At 41.4% G+C, this 24969-nt stretch overlaps 1 protein-coding gene across 1 annotated transcript; it reads right to left on the reverse strand.

The window, feature by feature from the left end:
• Positions 1-996: 996 nt before the first annotated feature.
• On the reverse strand, positions 997-23301 carry LOC310953970 (peroxisomal N(1)-acetyl-spermine/spermidine oxidase-like; the record flags this gene model as incomplete). Its single annotated transcript, XM_083923240.1, has 10 exons — positions 997-1170; positions 1274-1428; positions 1569-1681; positions 1794-1879; positions 4682-4851; positions 5196-5377; positions 21716-21903; positions 22040-22170; positions 22554-22730; positions 23154-23301. 10 exons carry the CDS (start codon positions 23299-23301, stop codon positions 997-999), a joined length of 1524 nt encoding a protein of 507 aa, XP_083779366.1.
• Positions 23302-24969: the final 1668 nt, after the last annotated feature.

The raw sequence follows: 24969 nt of genomic DNA on the forward strand, positions 1-24969 counted from the left end.
CTATGAGTTTAAGAGCTACAGAAGTTGACTTACAATATGTCAAAATTGTAGTCTCCTTAGTACGGAAGTCTTAAAGGGTCATAGATTACATACTTTTTCGTTAGACCCAGACCTCTCTTCACAGATGGATTGCCGAAGGCTTATAATGAAAATGCTCCCCATCCCCACAGTTAGAAATGCGACCATGGCACTGACACTGGAGCTGCAAAATTACTTATTCTTATAACTACATTGTTATTAAGCTGCTACGTGTGTCATATCAAAGTCCACTCCTTAATTCTTTGCTTTAATGAAACCTTTATTAGAGGTCGACCAATATGTGTTTTTCTAGAAATCAGGGCATCCGGTGGCTGATATAGGATGTTGGTTGTTTTGAGCCCCCCCCCCATCTGATAAAATGTAACATTTTAATAACAAAACGAAAAAAATAAAGGATAAGATTTCTTTAGTATTTTATAAGTTTTTTATTCTATAATTCCATTGCAATCTAATATATCTGAACAAAAAAAACACATGGTTGTTTTTGGTAGCATAAGATACATGATAGTTTATTGTTTGTAGTTCATAGTTCCCAAACTGTCCTGAAGCATGGTTTTTTTGTTTGTGACACTGTCACAAGACAAATGGCTGTAATCTAAGTGATTGAAGAGAAATAATAGGAATCATAATAATAACAACTTTGTTTACTCATATTGTACGCTCTACGTGTGCAGACATGTGATGAGCAAAAATATATTAATAATAATAATATTTAGCAAAAATCGTCCCAGATTAATCGGCCAAGCTGTTAAATTAAAATATCATTACTCGATACATTGCATGGATTGCCTTTTTTGGTTGACAATATCAACAAAGTCCATTGGATTTAAATACAATGATCAGCATATGGTAACAAAGACACCTTACATTTTTGTTTGAATCTGATTTAAAGAAACAATAGACTCCCACACAATCCTCCAGATGAACTCTGCTGTCATAGTTTGTACATAACTTAATTCATGACGCCTCAAATGTGGTGAAGTTGAAAGACTTGGGCGGCTCAGGCGAACTGATGGATGAGTAGTGAGAGATGAGTCTGTCAGCTTCCCTCCACCCAGTGAGAACAGCTCCGTGGACGGTGGAGAAGTAGCAGGGATGAGTCGCCTCTCCAGCAAACAACACCTGCAGGGGCTGAAACAGAACAAATAAAAACAATGTTGGACTTAAATATGGGAGTTGGTGTGTATGCTCTGCATGTGCACACATTTGTGTTTGAGTATGAACATGTAGGTACTTCTGACTGTGATCCCTTCGAAGGCAGAGGCTCCATCATGTTCTCCAGGTCCTGCACTGAACAGCCTACTGCTGGGTAACTGTAAGATCCACATGTCCAGGGGTCATGAAACCACTGGGAGCGCAGAACTCTCCTCGGAGTGATGGTAGGGTTTCCTAAACACACAGTTAGTCTGCGAGTGCTGACAGACAATATTCTTGCAAACATTATTGGAAAATATAAAGATCCCGCTGAGGAAGTAATGCACTTTGAACGGAGTACTGTTGTCCAATCCTTGTGACTCATTTAGACTGACCTGTAAATCTGCGGATGAGTTGTGTGATGGTGTGTGTGACCTCTTGTTCAGACAGTGTCTCCATATACTCTGACTCGTGTCCCGCAATCCAGCCACACAAAACATGGCCACTCCTGAAAATTAAACAACAGACAGGACAGCATTAAATCAATTAAATCACCAATTAATTTCCAATCAAAACAACATAAACAAGGCAGGAAAACATCAGCATGTGTGGTTGTCGACCTTTCAGTGGGTTTGAGCACAGTGAAGCCAAACAACTTCTTTATCCAGGATCTCTGTATATCTGGCACCTGGTCCACCACAACATCCTGAAGGGGGGTGGGGTGGAGAAGAAGAAGACAAAAGAGTTGTGCTGACGTGGTCGGTAAGAACAATCTTGAGATGGTGATTCAACACTGGGGCTTGACACTAGATGTGTAAAACCCTCTAGTCAAATAATCCATCACTCTACATTATGAAGAGGAGAAGGAGGAACAGTCAATGAGCAAGCAATTTTTGGTGACAGATGAGGATGATGAGATATTTCCTCCTTTATTCTCTCCTGTGAGAGACTGATAGACTCTTCTGGACTTGTGTGTTAAGTTTGGCGATTTTACGCTCCTGTCCGGAGTAAAGGGGGATTGTGTCACTTGGCCCACCATCACGGCAAAGGAAAGAAATTTTATCAAGCTAAGTGGCTCAGAAGACAGCCTTTCCTGGTGGGGTTTTTTTTGTGTTTTTTTAAGAAATCATCAACTTGTGGAAAGTTAACATATATTCTAGCATGACCCCTATTTTAGTAGGTTAACATGGTTTTTGAAGAGATACATGAGCACGCTATGGGGTGGATGCTCCGTATGGAGCCCTTTCTGGCAGCCCAACTCCACCCAACATTGTCAGCTAAAATTTGCTTCATGAACATCAGAGATTTAGTTTGCAAGAATTTGCAGTATTTGTTTACACTACTATAGTGTGATGATGTAAGTTGCAAAGTTTTCCATGTATGGTATATTTGTTATGAGTTTTTCATTTTAAATAGTTCCTGTAGCGAGTTGTGGAGTCATGTTGTTTCTCTCAGCCAATCTGGGGAGATCAAGCTAACTGACAGATAGTGACATCATTGGCATCTGACCAATCAGCAGTGGCCTGGAGTCCTTCAAACACAGCCCTCTTACAGAAATCATAAATATTGCATTTTTGAACCTGGCTCCTCCCACAGATATAGTAATAAGAGCATAACTAAACATGGTAAGTTGATGTAACTCACATATTATTTGGTTGAATAGTTTAGTTAAATATTGAGATTATTGTTATTTGAATAGCATTTCTAAAAATTATCTTAATGTTTGACTGAAAACTAAATGCACCATATCTGATCATATGAAAAATGAAATCAATCATAACTACTTGATGAATACAAATAATTCTAAAGAACAGATAGAATATCAGCATCCACGAGGATCATGGTTAAAAATAAAACACATTTTGTTTTGTTTTTTAAAAAGTGTATGTATAATAACTATAAGAACATAGACAGCTTAGGCAACGGCTTCATGGTACTCTTTAGTGACAGGCCATCATTCACACCAAGAGCCTTGCTGTCATGCCTGTACATTATCCAGGCATCGGTGAGGCTGACATCAATGGCGTGCATGTACCATCTCTTGGTTCTCAAAGGTGTGCGCAAGAGGTGGACCAACATGTCACTCTTGTCAATCCCTCCCTCAGCCTCCTCAGACCCCAGGTACAACACACCCAGGACCGCCTGCAGTTTGCGTTCCAATGATGTCTTGTGTCTGTCTCTGCTCTGAGACCATTTAATCTCAGATTCCACCTTCTTTTATAACGCTCCAGCTCTGCGGCTCTCTTTTCAGTCTCTGTAGCTCTGTGTTCCAGCTCTGTATTCATCTCTTTTAGTTGCTTCATTTCTTTTTCTAATTCTTTGTTCTTTTCCTTACATTTTTGATTTCACCCGAGATGAACTCGACCTCTTTGGCGATGTTGAATATGGTTAGCGTCGACTTCTTTAGCTCCCCTTTGAAGTCCTCCATCATGTCTCGAAAGGCGCTAATCGCAGCTAGAATTGCACTGTTGGTGGTTCCTCCGGCACGGCTTCCTCCAAAAGGGACCTCCACTCCTTTTGAATTTTTCTGAGGTACTGGTGGCTTGGAAGGAGAATGTAAGTTTTTTGTTCCTTTGGCGCTTGTCTCCATGTTCTCATGTCCGCAATAGTTATGTGTTATGAGAACCATAGCTCTAGCTTTAGCACTAGCTTTAGCCATGTTAAGGTTTGAAGTGCGGCTTTTAGAAAGTGATTTAGCTGAAGTCATCAATTGATCCTCAGTACTTCCGGCCAATTTAAAACTAACAGAGATAAGTTCTTGTGAGTTGTTGTTCAGATAATCCCCAAAGCAATTTCCGTCAAAAGCAACTGGACTTGGTTATTTGTCTAGGACAAATAACTGAATAAGACTCAGGGAATAACATCTCCGAATAAGGACTTTGTTATTCGTCCTTAATGGTCTAGGACAAATAACCGTGTCCATTTGCATTTGACTGAAATTGCTTTGGGCATAACGATGACCTGGACAAATGAGAACATTCACAGGCTCTTCCGATAATTTCAATTTCAAGGTCCCTCTACCCGGAGCTGTTTATGGCACGTCTGCTCTCTCCGCCATCTTGCTGCGAACCAATTGCTGGTAAAAGCTAATGTCACAACCTGAGCCTATGCTGCCGCAGCCATGACAGTTAAAGGAGCATTACACAAGGTTTTGATAAGTCATGTGCGGTAGTCAGTGCTTAAAACTTTAATTGTAATTGATGTGAAAATAATACAGTAACTGGCTGCGGGTCAAGACTAGTTAAGATAGGTAATTCAGTTAATAAGCATAATTCATTAAAGTTTAAAACAGTAAAAGCAGTAATAGGACAAGTTCATAGATTATTTAATCTGAAGTAATGTGGTATTACTGATCTGTTATTTTATTGTTTTTATGTCATTTGAATATATGCATTACTTACCTGTTTATATATGTTAAAATAAGTAATTTAACACCAAAAAGAGACTGTGTGTGTGTGTGTGTGTGTGTGTGTGTGTGTGTGCGTGTGTGTGTGCTTTCATGTCTCACCTCATCTTCCCACACAAAGTAGATGACCTCACAGTCAGAGTCCCACCACGGTGAATCAAACTCCACAAATATTTTATTGTTTGTTCCAAAACCTAGTCTCTGGACTGAGTACAGCTTGTGTAGAGGGAGAGGAGGGTGGAACAGGGCTGAATGGTGCTTCTTTAGGTATCCTGATGAAACAGAGCAAACCAGAACAAGTGTTGTTCAATGCTGACTATCAAGAATCTTATCCCTCATTAAAACTACACCAGAAATTCACATTTTTATCATTCATCACATCTGTAGTATTATGTTTAACTATGATTAATGGGCAGAATTAGAAAAAATTGAATGATAACAGGCCAGGATTTAGTTATTCAATGTTTATATTAGAAACAGAAACTTAACTATAGTATTTTGTATGAGCAAATTTACAATAACTTCATATATAATATTATATACAGTATATAATTATAAACATCATAATATTCTTGGCAACAGTAACTGTTTGAAAATGTTAAAGGTCAAAGGTTACCTAGAGGTACTGTGACAATAACATGATCAGCAGCGATCCTCTCCCCGTCATCACACTCAATCATCACAGGGTTTTCTCTCTTCTCTGTGTTGCTCCAGTGGACACAGCGAACGGGCTGATTGTAGGTCACTAAACCCCTGGGGAGCTCCGACATCAAGTTTTTGATCAGACCTTCATACCCACTGAAAGAAAAAGATGTTTCAGTCAATCACACTCACACACACACACACACACACACACACACACACACACACACACACACACACACACACACACACACACACACACACACACACACACAAACAAACAAACAAACACACACACACGTGCTGAAACTATCTGTTAATAACAAACTGAATTATAGCTGCTTTGCAGCCATGGATCTGGGCCAAGCATTTTAAGGAGGAAAGGGAGCACACTTTCAAGCTAATGGAGGGTGAAGAAAACTGCAAAACATTTGTAAAATAATCAAGGAAAACCTGGTCTGCAGAAGACCAAAGGTCAAACTATTTATAAAGGCTAAGCCAATTGGAGCAATTCAGGGTATCTTACTCAACGATACAGTGGCAGAGATGGTGGGCACCATATATGTAATACCAGTCACCCTCCAGCTGCTATTTTTACAACCCCACCAGCGACATAGTTACCGGTTGACCCCATCTTTCCTCGAGGACATCCTGCCATCCTGGAAGCCTCAATGACAAACTATAAAGGCTAAGACAATTGGAACTATGGAGAAGTGTGCAGACAGGGTTTTTTGAGCAAAGGAAGAGGAGACAAATTTATATATATATATATATATATATATATATATATATATATATATATATATATATATATATACTATAAACATAACTGTCCAAACTAAATAAAAACATTTAATTATTTAAATGTACATACAACATATTTCTGCCCTATTGGAGCTACAGTTTGATGTAAGTTGCAAAGTTTTCCATGTATGGTTAATTTGTTATGAGTTTTTGAAGTTTTTCATTTTAAATAGTTTCTGTAGCGCCACCATCAGGGCGATTCGTATACAAAGCAGATTGATGAAGTTTGGCACAGGTTTTGGACTGTGTTGAGTTTGGCGATTTTACATACATGAGAAAATGGATTTCTTAGGAAGAAAAATAACAATACTGACACTGCCCCTAATAATGTACTTCAGGATTATATGTAAATGTAGGCAAATAAAGGTTATAAAAGGAAATATTTTTTTAGAAATAATGAATTGCTGCATTCCAATGATATATTATATATATATATATATATATATATATATATATATATGCAATAGTGGAGTACAAACCCTGGAAGAGTCCAGTCCAGTCCAGGTAGAATCTTGTATATGCTTTTTCCCCTTAGGTCCACCTCATTCACATTGTTGGCCCCACTAAGACAGAGCCCATCCTTCCATATACTACTGATCATACACAGTCGCAGAGATCTGGTGGTCGCATCTACATCTTTCCACTTCTCTGCTGCTCGTTGTTGAGCCTGCGCCACACAACAAGTAACAAAACAAACAATTTATTATTGCAATATGCAGTTCAGTGTCAAGAACTTCTGAGCAGGAACATCTGATATTGCTGACAAACACACTGTCAGTGTTATTGTTTTAGTCCATGAGAGAGATGTACCTCAGACTGTACAAAATCTCTCAAGCAGGTCCACTGCTGTCCCTCTTCACTCCCAAATTCTGAACTTTCATAAATCAGCTCAGCAAACATCTCCAGAGCAGGATAGAAGTCCTCAGCATTCAGCTTCTGACCTGCACACGTTACACAAGCCACAGAATATAAATGATATGTCATCAGGTTACACTCTCTCACACACACACACACACACACACACACACACACACACACACACACACACACACACACACACACACACACACACACACACACACACACTCACACACACACACACACACACACACACACACACACACACACACAAACACACACACACTACAGTAAATTATCAATTACTGCGCTTGCCATTAACAAAATGTTTGTAGTTGTTGTATTTGTTTACTTTTAAATAAGCATTGGTCTATACATAAGGCACTTAAAATATCTCTTAAGAACTATAGCTTCGGGAACAACATGGCAAAGCTAAGCGCAGAGAAAGCTACAGAAGAGAGGGATGATTAAAAGAAAAGACATGACAGGCAGCCAAACGGGACTGTTGCTCACTCATGATGGACTAAAATGTACACTTTGCCTGTTTGTCTGTCTAGAGCTGGACAGAAGCTCTGGCTACAACATGTTACGTCAAAGGACACAAGAAAAATAGTATGATAAAGATAATGTCTTCTGTGGGTAACGGGGGCGGGACTAGTGTGTCATCATGGCAAAATGGTATTCTGGAGACACCTTCTGTTGTGGGAACTACCATAGTGGCAATTTTATTTTTCGTATATTTAGGTATTTATATGTCTGTCACTGTGATAGCGTCCCAACTGTGCAAGATACGGTCACAAAACATTACAGGTGTGCAGTTGTGATCAAAATGAAGGCAGAGTTAAAATGGTTGAGGTCTGAGCAAGGATATATTACTTAATGGGCCACAAAATGTAAAAAAACTACAAACCCAAATCGATCAAAAATAGACGCAAACTTACCACAAATAAAGCCAAGAGGTGCAAAATGAGCAAGAGGACAAGCTAAACGATTAAAACAAATCGATCAAAAACATACACAAAATGTCTACAAACAACCAGAAGCACGCAAAACGAATTAAAAAGGTGCAGAGAAATCACAGAGATGCAAAACAACTATAAAAACAACCACAAAATGAAGACACAGAAGTGCGAAAAGAAAAAAAAGAGATGCAAAACATGTCTGTGCCAAGGGGCCCATCCTTCCATGGGTCTGAGCAAGGGGGCTGCATGGACGTAATGGAGTAGAAAGTAGGGAAGGGGCCAATTTGACATAACAGCTGGTGTTATATGTTATATATTACTTTTTAAAATATTAAAATATCTGGTGACCTGAACTGCTGAAAATGCTGGGAGGATGTTCTCCGACGTCCGTGGCCTGGTTCTCTGGGGTGAGGGCCTCTGGATCCAGCAGCCCGTACTGACGGGCCAGACGGAACACTGGGTTCTCCTCGGAGCAACCATGGATCCATTGTGCCCCTAACTCAACAATATTATCAGCTGCAGATGAAAGATAGCATGTGGTTGCAGAGCAGAAACGGATAGTTATTGATAGTAAGATAATAATAATATTAATAATAATAATAGTAATGATGATGATAAAAATAATAATAGATCAATTGGGGTCTAAGTGAGAAAACATTTGGATTGGTAAGAAATCCCCACAGAAGAATACACTAGCTGTAACTAGGCTGTAACTAATACATTGCATTATAATAACATACGTTTAAGCCCCTGTAGATCTCAACATGAGGGAATGTAAACAAATGTTAAAGTAGTTAAACCAAAGCTTCCTGCATGATGGTTGGAAAAAATATAAGTGAAGACAAATCACTTTTGTAATTCAACAGACTGAAAGACAAACTGCAGTAGTTCTAGTTGCTTCACATTGACTCTCACCCAATCTGCCGGTTTTTATTCTCCCTCCGCTTCTCGCAGTCGCTTCAAGTATCCGCACATGATGAAATCCAGCGTTTAAAAGCCGGTTGGCCGCTGCTATACCTGATATTCCGCATCCTATTATAATTATTTTAGCGTTCACACTCATAGCCATAACTGGTTCAGCACTTGTGACGCTGACAGCTGCAAATACTGTTGAGATTAACTGTGTGCCGGATGCTGATCCGTCGGCGTCAGAAGTGCTGATGGAGAGTAGGACCTCACGTCCAGACGCGGGATGGGACACGAAAATCCACCAGGGCAATTTGGACTGCACACACGAGAGCGCACTGATCTGTACTGAGACTGCTGTTATTCTGACGCGGGTTAAATGACCTCTCTCTCTGTTTGTTTGTTTGTTTGTTTGTGTGCGTCTGTGTGTGCGTGTGTGTGTGTTTGTGCGTGTGTGTGTGTGTGTGTGTGTGTGTGTGTGTGTGTGTGTGTGTTTGTGTGTGTAAAGCTCGCAGAACTATGAAGAACTCAGCTCAAATGTTTTGCTGATTCTCAACAATGTCAAAGGTTGAGCTAACCGTTTTCCTGTCGAATCACCTGCATCACTAGTTGACGCCATGTTGTTTCGTAATAAATCTGTGATTTTTGACCATTTTGATGCACTCTCCTCCAGCATCAGCTTCTTCTTCATCCTGTCCTTTTCAGCCCCTCCTTTCTCCTTTCTCTTCTTGCCCTCCATCAGGTGTAACTGAGCAAATCAAACACGTAAATCCGATTCCTTTTCGACTGTAAAAAAATCCACTACCTCAACCTTACCCCTTTCTCTCCGTCTGACAGACGCTCATTCATCCCCATTCGTTCATTGGATAAACACGGAGCGATCATTGGAGCGATACGCAGTTCCCATTTCCTATGAGACTTTGCTCCAACCATTCTACATTAATTTACGAACAAAAAAAACAATTCAATCCCTGGCCATTTTATATTTGTGGTCATGAAAGTTATGTAACGTCTGAATAAGAATTATAAGTTCAAGATAGGAGGCTAAACAAAAATCAGTAGGCTGGATTAATGAGAGTGTGACACTGTAGCAGCCATGAGTGAGATGTAGAGACACAACAAGTGTTATTATAGTTGTTGGACTCCACCTATGTGCGGTCTGGGAGATCTTGGAGATTTTCTTTAGTCTGAACAGTTTTAACTTGAACATCACACGGCTCGCTTGAGTTTATTTTATGCACACTTCAAGATCGCACCATTATTAAAATGTGTGTGTAGCCTTATGGTCCTTAACTTTATTCAAATACAGGCATTAAAATGTTTATGTTGTTTATAAATAGCAGCTCATGAAGTCACCGTAATGCCCCAAGCTAATCAGTGTTAGCCATGTCCGGGTGTTAGCGACTGTTAGTGACTCTCCGGGATTTCTCTGTTAATAGTTTATATACGAAAGGACCATAGGATGATTTTACGGCAAAAGTGCACTTTAATAGCCCTGTGTGAATGTGTTTGTGAGTGTGGGCTGTGGACATTTGAGTTTTCCTGGTCAATTTGATTTAAGATTCTCCCATTGGGTCCATCGGGGGTCATTTGTGTATCAAACCTTCCAGAGTATTATATGAGAGTTTTTCAATACTGTTAATGCATATTTAAAGATCAACAGTGAACTTGCAAATCCAATTCATAATGTAGTAATAAATAAGTTTTGTTTTTTCAACCAAATCCTGTGTTGTAATTACAAGGCTGATACTTTTTAGATAAATATAAGATACGTTAAAGTGAACTTTTACTTTTTACTATCTCAGTTATCACAGGTAGCGCCATCTCCAGACGTACTCAGGCCCCATCCCACAGTACTACAACACCCCAATTATTTGTCAGTCAATATTTCCTAGCTACATGGGACTGGGGTTACATATGTTCCTGTGAATGTTCTCATTCGTCCAGGTCATCGTTATCCTCAAAGCAATTTCAGTCAAAAACAACTGGACTGGTTGTTTGTCTAGGAAGACGTTTCACCTCTCATCCAAGAGGCTTCATCAGTTCATGTACGCATCTGACCAGGCTGGGACTGGTCCAACTAACTGGTGTGGAGATCCAGGTATTTAACCTCTCACAAGTGACATCATCGGCCTTGTGAGAGGTTAAATACCTGGATCTCCACACCAGTTAGTTGGACCAGTCCCAGCCTGGTCAGATGCGTACATGAACTGATGAAGCCTCTTGGATGAGAGGTGAAACGTCTTCCTAGACAAACAACCAGTCCAGTTGTTTTTGACTGAAATTGCTTTGGGTTACATATGTTGTTGTTGTTTATTTAAGGTGGCTCATATGATTCAAGACCTTCACGACGTCAACTCACGTACAAGCAACATGAAAGAAAACACTCCACCTTAAAAATGCTGGGTCGCTGAGAAAGTGTGTGTTCAGTAACAGACAGATGGTGGGGTTCTGGATTACTGTTGGACTCAAGTGTCAGAGGCTGGGGTTAAACTCCCGCCTGTTTTTTATCTGGTCTTTTACCCTATCTAGATGTGGGGAACATTATGAAGCGTACAGCTGCACCTGAGTTTGTCAAATCCAATAAATGGATCGGAGAACTGTAGAATGTCATAAATGCAAATGTGTTATACATCACACTTGCCATAATTCCATAATGTTTAGTATATAAGTTTTCTAAATGATATAAGAATTGGATTTTTAAAAACTACACATAAATGGAAACACCATAAACATATTGAGCGCTGCTACAACTTCGCTGATAGCACAGCACACCGTATTTTTGCTCAGATTATCGGCATCACCAACTGCATGCATGATAATATGTACCCGTGGCAAAGGATCACAGTGAAACAGACACTGCACAACACAGTGCACGGCTCCTTTGTGTAGCGTTGCCAACATGAGGTCCAACAAGGACGATCAAATATTGAATACCCTCTGATGAGAACCTGTATCTCTCCTAAAGGAAGTCTAGGTAGCTGCTCTTAGCTTTAAGATGCCGATCTAACACAAACTTCTACGTCTCTTTCAGCTCTAAGTTTTAGCTGAAAACCTCCCCCTAACCCGACTCGGTTGAGAGCACAAGTTACCATGGGGATACAGCAACGCTAAAAGAGAACAACTTTTTGTGACACAGTTAACCCAGGCTTTGAGCGCAACATACCTAGCTAACACACTAATCGGGCTATGTAGTACACCCCACTAGATGGCGCACAGCAACAGATGTTTTGTTGCTCCCTTTAAACCACCACTAGGGACATCAGTAAGCCCTAACAACCTTGAGAGCTCGGCTGGTTACCCAAAATGAAAAAGAAACACCATTGCTGGACAAAACCCAAACACTTTTGTTCTCTCTTATTTTCAACTAGACCCCAGGGCACATTCTGCGATGCAAACAAGATAAAAGTAGACCGCTATCAGGTTTGCTTCAAAAAATAGCACAAACAAATTACTTTACAACATACAGAGCTGTTCGCTTCTCATTATAGGATCACTTGATGGTATAAATAATCTGAAAAAAACAATGGCTATCTAATACAGAATAAACTCTTTAAGAGAGAGCAATGAATTACCTTACAGTTCAGCAAATAGGCCTACATATTCTTATACCTGTAAATAATTCAATTACACATGATTTCACATAAAAAACATTGCAAACATATGGCCTTTTTGTTTGCTATTAACATCGCCATTCTTGTCTGAGTGTTAATTAAATAAAATCATAACAAAAGTTATCTCAGGACACTTAACAGAGCAGGTAAAGGCCACACTCTATGACTTATTTATGATTTACATAGACCCAACAATTCGCCCGTAGAGTACGGTGGCAACGAAAACCTTCCTTATTACAGGCAGGAACGTCAGACAGACCCAGCTCTATGGAGGATGGACATCTAATAGAGAGATAAACGCAGTACTAAGGCTATTATCATCAACGTCCATGTGAATATTAAAATCTCCTACAATGATTACTTAATCAGATTTTTTAGGACTAAATTGAGAATTCTGAGAATTCAGATAGAAATTCAGAGTACAGACCAGCAGCACGGTGCACTATAACAAGTATTATTGGCTGCACGGTTTTCCAGGTTGAATGTGAAAGACAAAGAACAAGACTTTCAAATGAATTATAATTTAGTTTAGGTTTAGTATTGATTAATAAGCCTGAGTCAAAAATAGCTGCAACACCTCCTCCTCGGCCACTGCCTCGAGGAATATGAGTATTAATATAACTGGGAGGAGTGGATTCATTTAGGCTAACATATTCCTCATGACACAGGCATATTTCAGTCAGACAGAGTAAATCAATATAGTTATTGTCATTTACTAATACAGCTTTAGATGTCAGAGATCTTATGTTTAAAAGTCGACATTTCATTTTCTGATTTTGTTGCATTATTGCAGATTTGGTGTTGATTTGTATCAAGTTTTGCTGTGTAGCTCCTCTTCTGTTAATTTTTTATTTAATTAATTTAGATGACCGTGAGGCACACAGCGATTTTTATTGGATACTGAGCTGAAAAGTGCTCCACAGGGAGCGCAGAGGTGTGACTCTACATCCTGATCCCAACACTGGGTTGTTTTCAGGAGGTTGTGGTGCCAATGTTGGCTCACAGCAAACACTATGTACATTATAAACAACTAACTTTGTTCAACAAACAAACTTCAGGTGGTTAATCAGTTAACAGTTCAGGCTACCCTTTGCATAGGCTAATTCTTGTATTTATCAGTAAGTACATTGTCTACAACAGACATAGAACTAGAAAGATCAAAACATGTAAAACATTAGATAGGTGAGAAAATATTTGGATCTGTAAGAAAGGAAATCCCCACGGAAGAATACACTTAATAGTTGTTGTTAGAAAATAAAAGAATAGAAGACAGTGATAAGTAGAAGTAGAGTAGAAGTAGTAATGAAATAAAAGGCTGTAACTAATACATTGAATTACAATATTATTTGTTTACGTACCTGTCAGATATCAACCTGAGGGATATCAACCATATGAGGAGTAAAGTTAAAAGAAAAATTCCTTCATGATGTTTGAAGCTTTGCAAGAAAAAACATTTTTTTGATTTAACCGACTGTTACTATGTTCTGTTCTGGTTGGACTTTTGTTAAGTATATACAGTTATCTTATTTTATGCTTAAGCTTGGTTTTGTTACCCATCTTAAATACTGTAAATATTTTTGGGTGAATAAAACCCTTACTTTTCAACCTACCTGCTCCCAGTTTTTTAGGGCACAGTACCTGTTCCTTCACAGGCTCTGTAATTTTTCAAATTAACTTCAAATGTAATTTCTGACTGAATTTTGTAGCCTACTGTTAAAGTGTGCTACTATCTGAAGAAAATACTTAAAATATTTACAGTCATAGAAGCACATCAAGTTCAAGTTTAATGTTGTGGTCTAACCTTGCAGGGGTCTAAACCGTAGACTATCTCATTGACCGCATCCAGCAGAGCACAGTCCAATGCGATGCATGACACCCCGTGGTGATCAAGTATAAAGCATTTGACACATCCGTCCACTCACAGGTCCTGTGACCCTACAGTGAGCATAGATGGAGAATGATCCTGACACGTCCATGAGATAGAACCTTATGAACAGGTAGGGTAAAGACCACGATGCCATCCTACGTATGTCCTCAACACTTGCACCGCTGAACAAGGCCGTAGAGGTGGCCACACTTCTTGTGGAGTGCTCCAGGACTATAGTGGGCGACTCTGATCCCCTTGACTGTAGGCTGAGAAGATACATTCACACAGCCACCTCGCCAAGCGTTTCTTGGACAGGGCTCTGCCAGCCGTCCCTTAATGATAACACACAAACAACTGGTCAGTGTTCCTGACAGTGGCCGTTCGGTTGACATAATATGTCAACGCATTGACAGGGCATAGGAGATGCAGTTTCGCCTCCCTTGAATCCTCATGAGGGGGAGGGTGAAAAGCCTCCAGTTGGATGATTCTGGACCGAAATTAGTCTCTTATGTTCTTAGGAACAAAGGAGGGGTTCTGTTTAAGGATGGCACGACTGCGGTCCCTGCTAAGGAGTAAACAACTCGGGTGGACTGACAGGGCACACAAATCGCTCACTCTCTTGGCTGACACCAGAGCGAGCAGCAACACTGTCTCGGACGACAACACCTTTAAGGAGGAGCGTTCCAAAGGATCATAAGGGTCTCCCTCGTGAGAGCTTTGGCCACCAATGGCTATTCCCACTGTGGTACAGAAGTGTGTGCCACTGGTCGTAGCCTTCTGACCCCCTGCAGGAACTGTTTTACAAGAGGACGGGCGAAGACTGGACCTCCGCCCAACCCCTCGTGGCATGATGAGATGGCTGCAGCGTAATCCTTAACAGCCGTGTGAGACAGCCCTCTATCAACCAAAAGCTGTAGAAAGGAAAGAGTGTCCCCCACCCAACATGTCAGTGGGTCCACTTCCCTCTCTTCGCACCAGTGCTGGAAACCCAACCACTTAGCCTTGTAACAGGCAATGGTGGATCCAGCCCTAGCCGCTTGGATGGTTTTCACCTCCGCAGTAAGCCCAGCTCGCATTTGCCTGTCCCTTTCAGGGGCCACACTTGAGGTGGCTGGCCAAGGATCGGCAGTGCCTGTATAGCGCCTGCCTCCTGTGACAGTGCCCACCGGAAATGCGGGATGGGCCATGGTGGAGCTGCCATCATAGAGCCGATTGCCGGTCGGGAGACACCAGAATGACCCTTAGCTGCTCCACTCTCACTCTCTCCAGTAGCTGGGGGATGAGATGGAGGGGGGCAAAGGCATAGAGTAGCCTTCTTGGCCATGGTGCATGTGCAAACGCGTCCACCCCCAAGGGTGGGTGGTCCTGCGGGCTCAGGGAGATCCAGTGGGGACAGTAGGTGTTCGACCTGTTGGCAAACAGGTCCACGGTTGCCTTCCCGAATCGTGTCCAGATCTGCTGTACCACTTGCAGTCTCCACTCATCTTCCAGGGGGCTGCCCCTTGACATGAGGTCGGCCCACCGTTCTCGATTCCTGGAACGTGGACGGCTCTCAGAGATTGCAGGTGCTCTGAAGCACATGACCACAGGTTCTCTGCCATCGCTAACAGGGCTTCGGAATGTACACCGCCCTGTCTGTTTATGTAAGCGACTGTGGTGCAATTGTTGGTCCTCACCAACACGTGTCTCCCCTTTAATAGGTGACTGAAGTGATGGAGAACCAGGAACAATGCCTGTAACTCGAGGAGGTTGATGTGACGAGGCCACACACCACCTATCGCCCTCCCCAGACAGGTGCCCCCCCCCACCCCCTTCATGAAAACCGACCTATATGAGGACTGTCAGCAGCCGAAACCATCTCTGCAGGCGACGCATGTGCAGCAGTCCTAGTGGAACTGCAGCCATGTGTCCCAATGCCTGCACACGAGGACCCTGTTGCAGCTTGAAAATCTCTTGCTGTAGAGCCATCTGTCTGGACTCCGACAGAACGGCCCCTCAGGCTACCAGAATCAACTACAATCCCTGGCTTGGTTGGGGGGGTGCTCTTCGTCCAGTTGATGGCAAATCCCAACTTGGTCAGGTGAAGTATATAAACTGAGCTGTGTGAAAAATGGCCCATTGTTTGGACCCAGCCATCACAATGAGGTCATCCAGATAAAAGAAAACCCTCATCCCCTGGCTGTCCAGCGGTTGTAGCGCTGCATCCACACATTTGCTGAACATACGAGGGGCCAGGGAATAGCCAAATGGGAGCCTGTTGTATTCGTAGGCTGTTCCCTGGAACGCAAAACGCAGGAACTTCCTGTGTTTTGGTGGCACCTCGACGTGAAAATAAGCGTCCTTCAAGTTGAGGGTTGAGAACCAGTCGTCTGGTTGGATGATTTCCAGCAGCCTCTTTATAGTTAGCATACGGAACGCTTTGCGACCGATACACGTGTTCAGGGAACAGAGATCCAGGATGGGTCTGAAGCCCAGTTTTTTTGGAAATCTGTCACGGAGAGGCCTCTTCGCAGGCAGCACTCTCTCACGCCGTAGTGTGGCGGCGAGGCAGCTTGACCTCTCCCTTCTGCTTGGCGGCGACAAGGAGCAGGAGATGACGGCTCAGCTGCGCCTTTTCCTCCTCCAGCCTCTTTGGCCGCTGCGTCACTGTAGTGAGGGAGCTACGGTGACGATATATATCGCCCTTGCATTGAACAGCATATGGTCACTAAGGCAACTTACAAAATTGTTGGTATCTGATTTTAAGGGCTCCAGGCTTTAGGGCTCCCACACAGGCATATTGTTAGACCTAGGCATCCAGGGCTATAGCCCTGGAACTCAGTGCCGACAAATAATAATAAAAAAAACAGAATATTGATTAAAATAGCCCCTAACAATAGGCTTTTATTTGGCTGCATTACCACCATTGTAGCCAAAAAATCCTGACGTGTCCGCACAGGGAAACAATCACAGCAATTTCCTGGTTGATCCAATACGGAAGTTCGCTGAGTGGCCCCTAGGCGCAGGTTTCATGATAGAGCAGTTTCACAGAATCATTACCTATTTAAGGCCTGGTAAAAAAAACAAAAAACATTCTATTATGTATGTTTAGGTCATACTTTCATGGCAACACTGAGGGGGATACTTTTTTTTGTACCAGGCTAGTTTTTATTTTATTGGAGGTTAACATTTATGAATAATTAGGGGCGCAGCCTCTTGGGTGGTTATCAGAATCAGAATTACTTTATTTAGCCCAACATGGGGCTAGCCACTGGCCCTCACTTCTCTTTGAAGGCTAGTCAGTCTGGCTGTCAGCCAGATGGATGTATCTCCCTCCCCCCAATTTCACATCAATGCCCTTTTTTGGTAAGAGGAAATGAGGTGGAGTCAAAGTCTGACACGATCGTGAAGATTTCCATATGAGAGGACGACTGGATCAAGTTGAGAGAATGGACCTCGACGTACAGGCTACATCCATTTTTTATGCAGTCTATGGTCCACACACTGACAAGTGATAACTGTTAGGGAAAAATCCATCAACAAAGATTAGAGACTCTTCTCAATGGTTTTATGTCTCTAAGCATTTTCTGCAGAAAAGGACTGTGCTCCGCATACACAAACACAGACCCCGGGCTGAAAGGCAGTTGTCATTTTATACCAAACATGAACACTAAATCAGCATTTAAGGCATTATCATTAGTCACATTACAGGCAATAACCTTTGTCGTACTTGTATCACAGGATAGGAATTTATCTTGCAAGATACACAGAGCTGAACATTGTATACTCAGATAGAGAACTTCTGCATCACAAGGAGATAAAGAATGTGTTTTGTCCTGTGTTTTAAAACCCAAGACATGTAAATTGTAATTGCCACCACATAACTTACTTACACAACTTAAAAGCAGACTTACTTGTCGGTCGGGGGAGAAAACCGTAAAAATTTCAAGAGACAAGCAGTGAATTCAACCTGGTCCACTTAACATCGGGTAGGTGCATGACAGTGTTTATTGGCTACAGACTATTCTAATGTCTCATTCTAGCTGCTTGTGTATGTGATGCACTTTCCTATCATTAAGGTAAACATTAAACTACTCAGTCAGACATGACTATTGATCTTTTCTTTCCTTGTCAAACTACGTCACGTCACATCGCATGTTCATCGGCCCGATTTTGTGTGTGTGTGTGTGTGTGTGTGTGTGTGTGTGTGTGTGTGTGTGTGTGTGTTATTGATTTTTGCAGACCTTAACACAGCAACAGGTATGCCTCCAAAGATCCCCTCTGTGAAAACCTCAACCTCTCCAACCAGATACACTGTAAAATTTCACAGATCCAGCTATTATGAGTCGGTGGAGGAACATGTTTCCATTTAAGGAGAATGTTACGTCTGGCGAGCAGGGTGGTAAAGGCAAACCCTTATCTTAAAAGGACTCAACTTTATGGCTACAACCCCAAATGTTTTCACCAGCAAGCGACACCTTTCTTCCACACAATCCTCCTTCGTACATGATTTCATCCATGACGCTTAAAATGTGGATAAGTTGGAAGACTTGGTCGGCTCAGGCAAACTGATGGTTGAGTAGTGAGAGATGAGTCTGTCAGCTTCCCTCCACCCAGTGAGAACAGCTCCGTGGACGGTGGAGAAGTAGCAGGGATGAGTCGCCTCTCCAGCAAACAACACCTGCAGGGGCTGAAACAGAACAATAGTTAGAATAAAGAGTCTTAAACCTTTAACACTTTTGTGTTTGAGTATGAACATGTAGGTACTTCTGATTGGGATCCCTTCGAAGGAAGAGGCTCCATCATGTTCTCCAGGTCCTGCGCTGAACAACCTACTGCTGCGGAAGTGTAAGATCCACATGTCCAGGGGTCATGAAACCACTGGGAGCGCAGAACTCTCCTTGGGGTAATTGTAGGGTTTCCTAAAAACACACACAGTTAGTCTGCGAATGCTGACAGAGATTATCCTAAAATTACATTTTAGACATTTTTAGAATGGCTGTAACTGAGCGACTTCACAATGCTAAGGCAGCCTCAGTCCTTTTAGACCTTTCTGCAGCGTATGACACGGTTAACCACCAGATCCCTTCAGGTTTGAGGTGACTCAAGGGGTTTATATAATACAAACATATATATACAATTTGACGTCCTGTGTATGTGAATCCGAGGCGTAATATTCCTTCCTTTCCCAAAAGATGGCTGTAAACATGTGACATGATGTTAAGCACAAAGTTGGGCTTACTGTATGTGTCGCAAGAAGTTGGCCCTGTGATCCGATAATTCACGTCTTTCCTGCATCTCACAAGCTTTTCAGGTGCTTATCACAATGGTCGATATTTTGCAGTCTCTTGTCTCTGTGATCAACTGTTTCCTGCTTTTAAAACTCCTGGCTGTGGGGACATACAACAGTTCACTTCATCGACACCCCCGCCCAAGTCACGCCATGCCACATCAACTCTATTTACATGGAAATTGAGCTGCCAATATGTGTAGTGTCCGAGCCATCACATTAGCAAGCTAAATCAGGCCTGCAATATACCTTGGTCTGTCTGAATTTGCGGACCAAGCTGCAAAAAAGGCAGCCAAATTTACATTGTACTGTCAAGTGTAAAAACACTCTCAGGCTCTGGAGAGAATCTGTGTCAGAACCTTGTCCTCTTACTACTGAGGTCCCTCAAGTTCTATCCTGGGTCCTCTCCTCTTTTCTCTGTAAATCAACTCTCTCAGTTCTGTTATTCACTCACATAATTGAACAGCTATGCAGATGACACCCAACTTATTCTCTCTTTTCCCCAGTCCAAAACACATCTCACATCCCTGCTTGGCTTGAGTGACATCTCTCAGTGGATTTCTGTACACCACCTGAAATTCAACCTAGATAAGACTGGGTTACTTTTCCGTCAGGGGAAGGTCTCTCCCACCCAAGACCTCCACTCTGCTTGCTCCTTCCTCACTGCGAGGGTCTAAGTCACCACTGTTTGCTGTCCGGGCTCCCAAATGGTGGAACGAGCTTCAGATTCTGATCATGGACAGCCGAAAATTGAAAGATCTTCAGCTGCAGGCTAAAAACACATCTCCTTCGACTCTGCCTTGGCTAAGAAGATGATGGTTTATTTGAATGGAGAAAAAAAGTTATGGCAATGTAATAAAGTACTGTTGTCCAATCCTTGTGACTCATTTAAACTGACCTGTAAATCTGTGGATGAGTTGTGTGATGGTGTGTGTCACCTCTTGTTCAGACAGTGTCTCCATATACTCTGACTCGTGTCCCGCAATCCAGCCACACAAAACATGGCCGTATCTGAAAGTTAAACAACAGACAGGACAGCATTAAATCAATTAATTCACCAATTTATTTCCATTAAATACAACAAAAACAAGGCAGGAAAACATCAGCATGTGTGGTTGTCGACCTTTCAGTGGGTTTGAGCACAGTGAAGCCAAACAACTTCTTTATCCAGGATCTCTGTATATCTGGCACCTGGTCCACCATGACATCCTGAATCATGACAATCCAAACGCAGGTTTAAGTATTTTATCAAATTGAGTCCATGTACACTTTACAGTAAATGGACAGCTTTATACATTAACTGCATGTCTTACCTCATCTTCCCACACAAAGTAGATGACCTCACAGTCAGAGTCCCACCACGGTGAATCAAACTCCACAAATATTTTATTGTTTGTTCCAAAACCTAGTCTCTGGACTGAGTGCAGCTTGTGTAGAGGGAGAGGAGGGTGGAACAGGGCTGAATGGTGCTTCTTTAGGTATCCTGATGAAACAGAGCAAACCAGAACAAGTGTTGTTCAATGCTGACTATCAAGAATCTTATCCCTCATTAAAACTACACCAGAAATTCACATTTTTATCATTCATCACATCTGTGGTATTATGTTTAACTATGATTAATGTGCAGAATTAGAGAAATTTGAAAGAAAACAGGCCAGGATTCAGTTATTCAATGTTTATATTAGAAACAGAAACTTAACTATAGTATTTTGTATGAGCAAATTTACAATAACTTCATATATAATATTATATACAGTATATAATTATAAACATCATAATATTCTTGGCAACACTAACTGTTTGAAAATGTTAAAGGTCAAAGGTTACCTAGAGGTACTGTGACAATAACATGATCAGCAGCGATCCTCTCCCCGTCATCACACTCAATCATCACAGGGTTTTCTCTCTTCTCTGTGTTGCTCCAGTGGACACAGCGAACGGGCTGATTGTAGGTCACTAAACCCCTGGGGAGCTCCGACATCAAGTTCTTGATTAGACCTTCATACCCACTGAAAGAAAGAGGTGTTTCAGTCAATCAGACACGCACATGTGTGCTGAAACAATCTGTTAATAACAACTGAATAATGTACTTAGGTACTATATGTAAATGTAGAGAAATAATGCTCTAAAGAAATGTATTATACAAATCTAAAATAAATCTATATTATTATATATAATTTCTGTACTATATGTATGCAGTATTGTAGTACGAACCCTGGCAATGTACAGTCCAGTCCAGGCAGAGTTTTGTATAGGCCAAAGGCCTCCAGGCCCACCTCATCCATGCTGTGAGCCCCATTAACACAGCACTCCACCTTCAACATGTTACTGATCATACACAGTCGCAGAGATCTGGTGGTCGGATCAAGATCTTTCCACTTCTCTGCTGCTCGTTGTTGAGCCTGCGCCACACAACAATCAACAAAACAAACTATTTATTATTGCAATATGCAGTTTAGTGTCTGAGCAGGAACGTCTCAGATATTGCTGACAAACACACTGTCAGTATTATTGTATTAGTCCATGAGAGAGATGTACCTCAGACCGTACAAAATTTCCCACGCAGGCCCAGGGCTCTGCTCTTTCACTCCCAAATTCTGAACTTTCATACATCAGCTCAGCAAACATCTCCAGAGCAGGATAGAAGTCCTCAGTATTCAGCTTCTGACCTGCACACGTTACACAAGCCACAGAATACTGATTTAGGGAAATGTCATCAGGTTACATACTCATTTGTTGTTGTCATTTCAGTTTAGCACAAGCCACTTAAAATATCTCTTAGGAACTCAAGCCTAGGAACACTCAATATTCAACTTCCTTTATATGTGACTTTGACTTAAGACTTGATTAAGACTTGTGTAGACGGCTTTAATTATCTTTTATGCCTGCAGGGGGAGGACACACATGACTACTGCAGTTCAGCACAATTCTGTATGTGTGTGTGTGTGTGTGTCTGTGTGTCTGTGTGTATCATCATGGCAAAATGTGAAACAAACTGAACGTAATGGAGTAGAAAGCAGGGAAGGAGCCTTTGCCCCAAACATCTAGTGACCTGAACTGCTGAAAATGCCAGGAACCAAGGGGGGATGTCCTCCCACGTCCATGGCCTGGTTCTCTGGGGTGAGGGCCTCTGGATCCAGCAGCCCGTACTGACGGGCCAGACGAAACACTGGGTTCTCCTCGGAGGGTCCATGGATCCAGTTTGCACCTATCTCAACAAAATGATTACCTGCAGATGCAAGATAGTAAGTGAAAAGAAAGGGATAGTTATTGATAGTAAGATGGGTTATTTTAGAGGAATACCCTTTGCATAATCCTTGTATTTATCAGTTAGTCACATGGACTAGAAAAGAGTAAAAATGTGGAACATGGGCTAGGTGAGAAAATATTTGGATCTGTAAGATAGGAAATCCCCACAGAAGAATACACTTTATAGTTTTTGTTAGAAAATAAAAGGCTGCAACTAATACATTGCATTATAATAGCACCCGTTTATGCTCCTGCAGATCTCAACATGAGGGAACGTAAACATATGTTACAGTAAGAGTAATGTAAACCAAAAGTTCCTGCATGATGGTTGGAAAAAATATACAGTGAAGACATATTGCAGTAGTTCTAGTTGTAGATATAGTTGCTTCAAATTGACTCTCACCAAATCTGCCAGTTTTTATTCTCCCTCCACTTCTTGCAGTTGCTTCAAGTATCCGCACATGATGAAATCCAGCGTTTAAAAGCCGATGTGCCGCTGCTATACCTGATATCCCACATCCTATTGTAACTATTTTAGCGTTCACACTCATAGCCATAACTGGTTCAGCACGACTGCATAGACTACTGGTTCCTAGGCCGACAACTGTCAATACTGTTGTGAGAGGAACTGTGCAGAGGGAGACAGAGGGAGTGGCTGCGCCCAGCAGGCAGCTGCTTGGGGCCCCATCCCAGTAGGGAGACCCAAGGGCTGACAGACTTTAAACTACAGCAGTTACAAGGCCACACCTGTAAGGTATATCCCCGCCTGTCAACATATAGTCCGTGCTTCATACAGAGAGTTTTGTGACCGCCACTCGCTCATGTAACAGAACAGATATATTTCCATGCTATCAAATACCTGTATATCAGTATCAACAATGACATTCTTACCTGAGTGTTAATTCATTCATCAAACATGATTAACATGAGAAAACAAGAACATTCTTCAACAAACAAACCTCAAGCAGATCTTACCGACAGTCTGTACAGTACTGTATGTGACACATGTAAATCAGGAGACAGGACACGGACTCTTCATTTATGGGCTTGCTCTAGAGTTAAAAACTGAATACATAATTATCAGGAAAGAAATAGATTAATACTGTATTGAAAGCTCCTTAGAGCCATATGAGACCCAGATGGCTTTAAAGTTTTAGATGGTTATAGACCATTTCACTATTGTAAACACCAACATTTTAAATGTGTCCCTGCTTATTAGTTAGTGTGAACGATGTTATTATTTCTGTTGGTAAGCTGGATCACCCATCTGCATCGCTCTCAACTGCTCAACTGTGGTGTAAGATAATGGTCAATGGTACAGGGACTATTAAAATGCTGAAACTCTGTATAAGGATTAAGGTTAGTGTGGTGAATTTGTCAAGCAAACACAGGGATACAAGTGTTTTGTCCTGTGTTAAACTAAAAGTCTACATGAACTTTAAAAAAAAAGATTAGCCTACATAGTCTACTTTCTTATGTAACATTCTTTATAAATGCCACGCATGTCAGTATTTTAACCCAACCCAAGATCATTTGCTAAACCTAACCACATTACCTAAACCTATCCAAGAAATATTATTTGTCCTGAAAGTTAAAAAAAGAACAACAACCATAAAGACATGATCTGGGATTTGAGTCATTTTAGCAATTGTAGCATTTATATTGTACGATTGTTTTACCCTTGTTTCCTTAATGCATGATTTTTCACCACTTGAAAACTTACACTACATATACAGGTTATCATTGCATATATTAAATGCAACTTTCTGCAAATTAGCTGATTTTTGTGTTAGCATTTTACCAATTTGACCATTTTAAAAAAGCGTAAAAGTTAAAAGCGTAGGCTACTCTGATTTAGCGTTGCACTCTCAAAAGACATCACTTTCAATTTATCAGACATCGTGCAGCTCCCACTCACAAAAAGCTTTAGGGAACTTGTCTTATACAGTATAATCCAAGGCCTGTAAACATACTTTGACGTGTAAAATCAGTGGGGTTCCCCTTTAAAATCCATTGGATGAGAAGTATGAACGTAATACATTTTTGGGGAAAGCACTACATCCATCCATCTTCAACAGATTGTCCCTATTGGGCGGCTAGAGACGATCGGGCGTGACGCGGGGTACACACAACATGCCAGTCTATCACAAGGCACATGACTTTATTTTCATTAAATTGTGCAATATATTTTGAACGTGCAGAAATGTTTGATCATAAAT

This window comes from Echiichthys vipera, assembly GCF_963691815.1.
Source record: "Echiichthys vipera genome assembly, chromosome: 11".
Classification (NCBI taxonomy): domain Eukaryota; kingdom Metazoa; phylum Chordata; class Actinopteri; order Perciformes; family Trachinidae; genus Echiichthys; species Echiichthys vipera.